This window comes from Aplysia californica, unplaced genomic scaffold (genome assembly GCF_000002075.1).
Source record: "Aplysia californica isolate F4 #8 unplaced genomic scaffold, AplCal3.0 scaffold00425, whole genome shotgun sequence".
In the NCBI taxonomy this organism is placed as follows: domain Eukaryota; kingdom Metazoa; phylum Mollusca; class Gastropoda; order Aplysiida; family Aplysiidae; genus Aplysia; species Aplysia californica.
Window position 1 is genome coordinate 102,106 of NW_004797695.1, and position 10,000 is coordinate 112,105.

At 38.5% G+C, this 10,000-nt stretch overlaps 1 protein-coding gene across 1 annotated transcript in view; it reads right to left on the reverse strand.

The window, feature by feature from the left end:
- Positions 1-7,189: 7,189 nt before the first annotated feature.
- The window catches only part of LOC101850270 (sialin), a 5,854-nt gene continuing 3,043 nt past the window's right edge, over positions 7,190-10,000 (reverse strand). The window contains exons 4-6 of the mRNA XM_035971385.1: positions 8,763-8,895; positions 8,021-8,265; positions 7,190-7,466 (exon numbers count right to left, since the gene is read on the reverse strand). Of these exons, the coding sequence (XP_035827278.1) occupies positions 7,281-7,466; positions 8,021-8,265; positions 8,763-8,895 (564 nt within the window). The 3' untranslated portion in view covers positions 7,190-7,280. The remainder of the gene's footprint in view (positions 7,467-8,020; positions 8,266-8,762; positions 8,896-10,000) is intronic.

The window sequence follows — 10,000 nt, forward strand, 5'->3', positions numbered from 1 at the left end:
GTGTGTGTGTGTGTGTGTGTGTGTGTGTGTGTGTGTGTGTGTGTTTGAGTGTTTGTGTGAGAGAGAGACGGGGGAGGGGGGAGAGAGAAGGTGTGTTAGAGAGAATGAGAAATAGAGAGATAAAAAAAAGTTTTTTGTGAGTACGAGTGTGGTTGTGTGTGTGGGGGATACACATATAATGCTTGTCGGAGTTGGTGCACGTACGAATACATTTTTAAAAGTGCAGGGTAGAAGAAGAGGGTGGGGTTGGTTTTAGTGCCATCTGTTCCTTTGCGTCTTGTCTGTACACGGAGACAGCTAGGACGGTATAAGTACAAGGTACATAATTGAAGGCTATTAAATCTAATTCAAGTCAAAGATTGGTGTGAGTTGTTATTAACAGGATGCGGAACAGGATTATTATGCTTGTTACTGTTAGACTCGTGATCTTTCGAGCCTCTTTATTCTACCTATACCTTGATACCTAGATACCTGGAGAATTCATCTCTGACTCAGAGGTTGACGTGTAGTGACCCTCCATCCTTCACGGTCGAGAGCTGCCGTTGCACATTCTACCATATCCAGGCCAGTCCATGTTCTTGTGTTGTCTATCCACGTTATTCTTTGCTTTCCTCTGGCTCTCCTGACCCACATCGTTCCCTCAAGCACCTCTTTCACAACGGTCTCGTGTCGTTTTCAATGGCCATAGTATTGTATTTCGCTACATTTTATTTTATTCAGCAGGGTTTGTCTAGTGTGTAGAATCTGACACACCTCATTGCTTGTCATCTTTTCCAACTTATTCTGGTTTTTCTACGGTAGCACCACTTCTCAAACACTTGGGGGTTTTTTCTTCTTTTTTCCTAGTCAATGTCGAGGTCTCTGCTCCATACAGGAATGTGAAGAAGATTTAGCATTCCTGCATTTTTTTCTTAAAATGAATGATAGTTGCCTACCCAGTCTGCATGTGGGGATTTATAACAGTGAATCATATATCCAAGCAAAAGACGCAATAGCCAGTCACAGAAAAAAAAACGACACATCTTTCACAAAATAAAGTAAAATCAATATCAGCTCGTATAGTAGGCCTACTTACAACACAGACACTATCCTCTGGTATCGTTTGGTTTACTTGGTAAAGAGGTAAATAAAAATAAGCTTTAAAATGGTGAAGTATGATGAGAGCTTACTATGCCAGTAGCAAAAACCTGCAAACTAACAGCAAAAACCTGCAAACTAACCTGTTCAATCATTTTTCTGACGCAAAGGCCTATCTTTCTTTTTTTGTAAGTGTTTTAAAGCGCTCGCAACTGAATAAGGTCATACGAGCGCGTGGGAAACATTAACCACTTTCAGTTGGCAGTGAGTTTTGTCCGGGTGGCGGCCGAAGCCTACTCTTGCCGATTTTAGACCACCATGCAAGGGATCTTTAACGTGAACAACGTGAACACGGGACCTCCGAGATTTTTCGTCCTTGTCCGAGAAGGCTAGGTGTAGATCCTTCCGACCAGAAGATCAGGGGTGTGGCTGAAAGACAACAGAAGGAGCCATGGAGTAGCAGTAGAAAGGCTGCAGAAACAGTCGGGAGCCCAGAGGAGGGGGCAAAGGATGAAGGCCTATCTGTGGTACATTTTGGCTTCTTCCATTACCCCTTTGAACTAATCTCTGTGTGAAAAAAGTCTCAGAAGTTTCTATTATATCTATTTGTATTTTGATACAGCCATCTGCCTGTATATATTTTAATACTTGGTAAAGCATTCTAGATCTTGGGGCTTTGGTATTCAAATGCCCTTTCACCCATTGTTTTAAGTTTCATAGATGGTAAATAAATTTCTTTTTGTCAGCTAATGACCTTAAACAGCGAGTAGGAATGTATAGTCTTAACAGATAGGATAAATCTGTCTGCCCCGCTCAATATCAGTCGCAAGACGCACTATGCTATTATCAGCTAAGAGGCTCGAAAGACAAAAAAGTGACTTTCCATGAAATGTTTGAAGGGTTTTTATTATATATTGAAAGTTTGATGTCTTCTGCTTCATTTAAGATAAAAATAAACAACTATAATCGACTAGAAATATTTTATTTTGATTTATTTTTTAAGTGTGCGAGGTTTGTTGTGAGCTCGGGTGACGAGATAAAGGAATTTGGACCTTGCTAGTGTGTAGCTGTGAGATTATTTTTAGAACCATTACCTCATGGCCACCTTTTCTTCCACTAAAGATTCTCCACTAGTGGACAATCTTTGCTCCAACGTTCTTCATTCGCAACTTTTTCTAGATTTTGACCCCTTTTCAAGCATGAATGGTCTGAAATATAAACAACTCTGATTGGTAAAACGGATTAAAAACGGTAGCTTCTAGCTCACTTCAAGCTTGTTTACGTAAACAGCTGACTGTGTGGGCGTTCCCTACTAGCTGATATCGTCTGTTAATCTTTCAGTTTTACTCTTGGATTGACTTTAAAATTCGTTTTATAGTATTTTAGAGATTTTAAAGGATTAATTAACCTTCTTCTAGATCTCTCAGAGCGGACTCCTTACCAATAGGCCACCGAGGCGGTCTATGTGCATGTGTGTATATGTGTGTTGGTGTGTTTGTGTATTTGTGTGCATGTGTGTGTGTGTGTGTGTGTGTGTGTGTGTGTGTGTGTGTGTGTGTGTGTGTGTACTCTCATGTGTTTATGGTGCTATTGCAAACGTTAATCAGGAAGTGTAAACACGGCACGTAAGCCGACTCGCGGCCTTCCGAGCGCGTGGTTTCGGGGAAATGGGGGTAATTCAGATCTCGTTTCTTTGCTCTTTTCCTATAAAACACCAAGTGCTGAACACTTTAAAAAAGTTCAGATTTTCTTTGTTATAATAGTGTAAGTTGTTTGTATATCCGGGTATTTGAATCGTCGAGGAAAGGGAAGCCCCTCACGGTCGTAATGTGAGGTCCCCCGGTTCAAAATTGACACCCATGCATTTGATTGCTTTGCAGGAAGATTGATGATTAAATACCGTCTTTTCATTTGCGGAGAACTATACAGCTTTCAACATGGTTTCCCGTGGTTATTATTTTTGGCCTTTGGCGTTTAGATAGAAAACCTTGGGGGAAAAAAGGGTCTAAGTTTTCAAAGATCATTTTTCACACGAAATTTGTAAAATACCGACTAAAAAAGGTACCAATAGAAAGAACAGTTCTTTTTCTATTAGAATAAAATCATAGGCTTGGAATCATTTTGCATGAATCCTTCTGCGAAACTACCGGGAGCACTCAGTACACTACAGTATTGAGCCGACTCGCTCGATGTGAGGGCTGGTGCGACGCCGGCCGAGACAACGCTCTATGTTTTTATTGAAATAACGACAGATCATCGTGTTTGAGGCAATAGAATACTGATTTGTAAAGATCTCACAGTCTTGAAAAATGTTAGACTTCATCTCTATCTTATAGTGATTATACTCTTTTAATGTAGAGATGTTTGGTGCTCTTGGTACTCTTTTACTATCTGTCAAACGTGGGGTTGCAGCCAGTTAACGACTTCAGCAATATTTTATTATTATGTAAAATTAAAACAGCTGCCATTCTCTTAAACATTGACAGAGAGGTAAAAGTATGGTACCAAAATATTCAGGAGACATAGGCCTTTCATATGAAACAGAAGAATTTGACATACAGCTACTTTGACGATTTAGTGTCTGCATGGTACCTGGTATAATGCTAATAATATGTTGTTGCTTTTGACGTGAAGTCCATTTTCGTTGAAATTTTGTTTAGTCCATAAGTTTTTTTCTCTGAGAATGAATAGTTTTTTACTTTCGAAAGTTACCTTGTAGTGGCATAGCCAAGATAACTGCTAAATTTCAAGTCTCTATCTCAATTCTAAGACCCCCATCGCTATGGAAATATGTTGCTCAACTTTGAAGGCCATTTCCTCCTTTTCTTGTTTCCTCACCTCTGACAATTAAAAGTTATGTATTTTCGTCAAATATTGTCATATTTACTTCATTCTTGGGTTAACTGGTAGGGAAAGGTGATTGTTTTTTAAAATTATGTTAACTTAGTTTTGAAATTTATGACTGATATTGACCGGCAGGGACACAAATATGATGGTGCATTATCATTCAAACATTTGTGACATATGGTGGCCAACTTGTATACAATTCTTTTCTCAACAGGAAGCCTATGTAATGTCCGTAAAGTACAGTCTCGGTGGCTTCACTTCTGAGCCCCACAACCAGGCTTGGTCCGACGTTGCGTCATTGGGAAAGGCACTTTATACGAAATTCCCATTTGGCTCTGTCTTTTTTAATATGGACATTTAAACTCGTAGGCGCCCCACCTCAAATATAACCTACAAGTGTTGATAGAGGCGTTAAACCCATACCAGTCCACCATTTATCATGACCACCTCACACCCATCCCCTCAACGCACGCTTCTTCCATAGCACGGCAGATCTCTTTGCCTCTAATTGGTCCAGACTTGAGAAGTGAATATTGAGGTCAGTTAATGTCTCCAAGGTGTAAATAACCATTCTTGACCATTATGAAATACAGCGAGATCTCTGGATATGACTTTGCTAGAATTGATGAAATGTATAAGACCACAAGCATAAAAGGGATGTTTAGAAAGCATTATAAACGACCTGTCATACCCCTTTCCAGGCAAATTGTAAGATCACACAGATATGAGCCTCTAAAAACAAAGAAAAAAAGAAAGATATAAAAGAAGTTTTTTTTTTCACCATCTAGCATAAGGGTATTGTCAGAATAAGCATCAATTTTGTATTGCTCTTTCGAATATGTATCTATTAAACTCAAAAGGTCTTGGTTGAATGATGAAACTGATGTGATAAGTACATTTTGTCAGCTTTACTTTTCTTTTTATATTGGATTTTAATTTTTATGCATACCTGCATGCGTTTTTGCGGTCCTGTACAACCAAGAAATATTTCTCTCTGGGATAATAAAGTATTATCTTATGTTATCCTGTCCCATCTTATCTTATAGAGCGAATTAGTACGTTAACCGTAAGGAAGACAAAGAAGGACGGCGACAATGTGACTCAACTGTGATATACACACAATTCATAAATTTGTAGTCTCCAATCGAAGAGCAAGACAGTTACACCATTAAAACAAACCTAAAACTACGCTAAGAAACGAAATGACTTACCGATCTCGGCAGCCACCAAACTGTATAATCGAAAGTAAAAGTGATTGTTTTCTCTGTCCTGCAGCGTGCCATTCCAATCGACGTTCAGTTCTGATCTTTGGGAAGGGCTTATACTTCCTCTAAGTTCAAAGTTCCTTGCCCCAATCTGATCATACAGACCGACATGTTTACACTTCCGTTTTGTTAAGCTAAACTTAGGTAACTGAGAGACCCGTGACATCGTGAAATGTTGAGTTCAATGGAAGGTTAATCTGTAGAACAGAAAGAGTAGAGAATACGGATTAATGATGTTCCAAATACATGTAACCGGCAGACACTATTCAGAGACGCACCCCCCGCACACAGATGCACTGCTTTGGAGGGGGGGGGGTGTCAAACTGCGTTTTATTCGTATTCACTGCAGATCAAACATATAGCCACTAATAGATTCGCAAATCAATTATTTTCAAGAAAATTTCAAACTTAACTGAAAAATATAATATTATGGGTTAAACCCCCTGTAACCCCCCTAATTTTTTTAACTTGGTCTAGAGGCACATTCCGTTGGAGCCGCCTCCGAATAGACACTGCATCATGTAACTAGTTCAGTGTGGGAACTACCAAAGGGAAATAAGCATTAATTTATGTAGTCGCTTCTAAAAGTCTACCAAGGATTATGCCATATTCATCGCAGAGTTAGTTTTCCTTTTGCTGGTCATTATTATGAAGACGTATCAAGCGATCTTTCGATTGACACACACACACACACACAAACACACACACACACACACACACACACACACACACACACACACACACGCACACAAACACACACACACACACACACACACACACACACACACATACATATATACATACAAACACATACAAACACCCAAATACACACACACACTCACTCACAGCATGCAGAAGTCTTCCCTTCCCCCCATACACACAAACAAGCAAACAAACACACACATACACACACATACTCACACACAAACGCACAGAAGTTTTTCGATTGTAGAGAAGAAGGGGACAGGGGACGGGGTAGCGGTGACAACATTACAGGATCGTGGACGATTAAGGTTGATGACGCAAATTTGAACCATGGGATGATCAAATCAAGTGAAATGGACCCTGATCTTGAAGCTGTTAAAACATATCTAAACAGTTAGTTATTGCGTAAAAACTGAGTTTGCCAGGGTTTATTATTTGTGAGGCAGCGTGGTGGAATCAGGCTCTCGTCAAATAATCAAAGTGAAGAAACTTACATTTTTTCGCAGTTTTGTGAATTTTTATCAAATTTTTGTTTTTTGGCTCAACACCTTTTATGCCCATTAAAGAACTCATTTCTGCGTGGATTTTTCTGAAAAGCGTTGATTAAAGGCACAAAAATGTAAATTTTCAGTTACCACGGACTCCTAAGCTAAGGAAATAACTAATCTTTGGCAGCCATTTTCTCAGTAATTTTACCTCTGAAAACAGGTGACCCCCACCTCCTTCTTTCGCAAATATCTCGACTTGTATTTAAGAAAAAGGAATATTTTTTCATCCACATAAAGACAGGTGAATAAACTTTAAGATGATACCTATAACTCTACATGCCCAAAAATTGACGAGAGCCTGATTCCACCGCGCTGCCTCACATTTTTTTATGTCTGTCTCCATGGAGACATAAAAAAATAGAAAGTACACAAATTTTGAAAAATACACTTAAGTTGTGGTTTCAGGTAACATAGTAGAATGAGAATACACTGAAACCTGCTGCTCTCTGTTCACTTTCATTTTTGATCAAGTTACCCAAAAAGTTTAGAAAGTTTCTTTTGGTACTTTGCCGTAACCCAAAATGGACACCAGTCTGTGTGGCACGTTATATTATACTACTAATGATGTTGGGGGGTGCTCTGGTGTGGTTTGCTCCTTTTTTCCTATCAAGAACCTATCGTTCTTATCTTTTCCCCTTTTTGTGTTGTTACTCTCTTGTAACACCTCTAATCACCGGCACTTATGACCTTACTGTGCTGAAAGATCCGTAAGACTCTGACAAAAACTGAAAGAGAAGACCTTCTGCATATGTTCATTGCTTTATATAATTGTGTACATAAAAAATAACTTCAATTAATGGAGTGAAATTCATGTACATGAAGCCCTCTAAATGCGGCTTTATCGTCCTGAGCCATTGCATTCATCCTTGTGTGTGTGCCCTCCATTCAAAATTGGTCTTTTCTCATCATTGTCCTGAGCCCAGTCTTGAATCTGGCCAGAGGCAAAAATACAGTAGAACATGGTGCCAAAAAGATAGACACCGGCGCAAATGAAGAACATGGTTCGCCACTCTTCCTGGGTTTGCTGCAGATGTAAACAAAAGCGAAAAAAAGGGATGGGGGGTAAAATATGAATTTAAAAGGATTCCTAATTGGAAAGATTTGAAAACATTTCTAAACTTGAACTGACAGTATTATGCTCGTGTGTATGTCTCTTGCCCAGGTTATTAAAAAAGCATGGTATATGACAGCAACTGCAAGTTCAGAACTCAGCGATTGTAGGTCGTAGCTATTCATTAAAGACTACAATATCAATCTACAAAATATGTTTTATAGACGCCCAACAATGATCGCTTCGCGCTGAAAAGATAATAATAATATTATGTTCTTTTCCAGGACGTAATAAATCAGTAACGTTATATTGAATATGTAATTGGCAGATAGAAAATTCACTTTCTCAACAAGCCATTATAAAGCTAAATCCCTGTGCTCTTTGAATCAAAATGATTGCTGTGCGCGTGGTACGGGTTTAACGACGGTTTCACCGAAAGGTCATTCGTGCCGATGAAAGTTTATGTTTTCAGATTCCATGCTAAAATGTTGCTGTTGTTTTTTAAGAAATATAACACATTTTCTCACCCGTGAAGTGACCACCCCGACGACAACAGGAACAGCTTGGTCGACAAGAAATCCCACGGTGGCCACAACGCCAAATACAATTCCGGAAAATCGGGGTGCAATATCAGCAATGTTACAAAGGATGCAGTTGTTATAACAGACACCCAGCATGGACACTGTTATAACGAGAACGGTGACCGCAGCTACAGGTTGTGTGGAGTCCAGGAAGCCAAGGGCTACGATAGAGACTGCCGCTCCAACCAGTCCTGGGGATACAGACAAGATTTTTAACTAGGCTGTTGCTGTTGTTGTTTTAATTTCTAAAATTATCTTTATGTTTGGCAATTAAATTTCCCACTTTTGTGGGTTCACAGTTTTCGCTGCTAAATATTATTTTTCTTCTTCAAATTGGAAGAGGAAAAAGACAATCATTTTCCCTTGTACCTTGCAGTGGAAGCCGTATTGGTAATATAATATGAAAGATTTCCAGATTGCTCTTGTGTCTACTGAATCTTTCTAGTACATTTGATTCATTAATATGTGTGCATTTTGTCGGTACTTTGCATAAATTCGCTTGGCGTACCTTCTTTTTATTTACCTATTTTAAAAATTAAAAATAAAAAAACATTGTAAACGCAATCGATAATAGCTCTTGTTTGTCATCAATCAGGTTAACTTTATTCAGTATTGTGAATTGTATTGATCTAATAACATTTTCTTACAAATTATTAGTTACTTTGAAAAATGCAAAACTTCAACGTACCTATGACACTCCATACTTTCCGTAACACCACTGTGGAACAGACTTTATTTTTCATCATAAAATCAGAACAAGCACCAGAGACGTTCAAGATGAGGAAAAATCCAATGAAAGGCAGCGCTGATATCATTCCATTCTGTAAACGGAGGATAAGAACCATCGTATCAATCAGGCTTTTTATAAGTTCAAAATATACAATAGCAATTAAATAATGCCTCGGATTATTTTAGCCTGTAAAATGTCTTATTCAAAACCACAAATTTACTTGAAGCATTAGATCTACATGTTTCATTCAGTCCTCGCTTGTTCAACATGCTACTAGTCTTAGTCAGAATGTAATCCATCAAAAACTTCAAATATGACATAATTATCAATTGCATATATTTTTAAAGAGGGGCAATAAAAAGATAATTATTACAGAAAAAAATTATTTAACGGAAGGAAAACAGAAAGAGTTCGTTTGTTGAATAGAAAACGACTTTTGTTTTATTAAAACTTTTAGTGCCAAGTGATTTTACACACACACATACACACACACACACACACACACACACACACACACACACACACACACGCACACACACACACAATCACACACAATATTTAGAAAAGGACCTTCAATTGCTCTCTAGAAACTGAATGTATAGGGTTACTATTGACTGTGAAAATAGCAGAATGTGTGGAATGGGGGCTCCAGTGGCTAAGTGAGTAGTAAGTTTAGACTCAAGGAATGTCAAGCAAGTGTCGGTGACACGGGGATCAGATGGGTGGTCCCGGAGGTGTGTCCTTGAGCAAGACACGACAACCCAAGCTCAAAATACAGGGCGCTCAACAGTGGCGACCGACAGTGGCATTGTTGAAAACTGCTCTGTATTAATTTGTGTAATATTGTGTATTTATGCATGTATTTTTGTATGTTCGTATTTTTAATCAAGTATTTATGTATGTAAATGTATGTCTGCCATTGTAAACAAAGTGCCCTTCCGGGACAAATAAAAGTGTAATTTTTTTTTTTTTTTTTTTTTTTTTAAGTAGAAGATCTAAATCAGATTTGTAATCTCCTAAGCAAAGGTGAAAAGATGAAACAAGTTAAGCAGTTTAGATATTCGTGATATACAATTACATCCCATGCCCAATGTTCCACTACAGCAATAAAACGAAGAGCAGGGATGTTTAAAGATAGCTTCAATAAAAAGAATCCTGAACAATAGAAACATCCCAAGAGATAATGAGCGAACAAA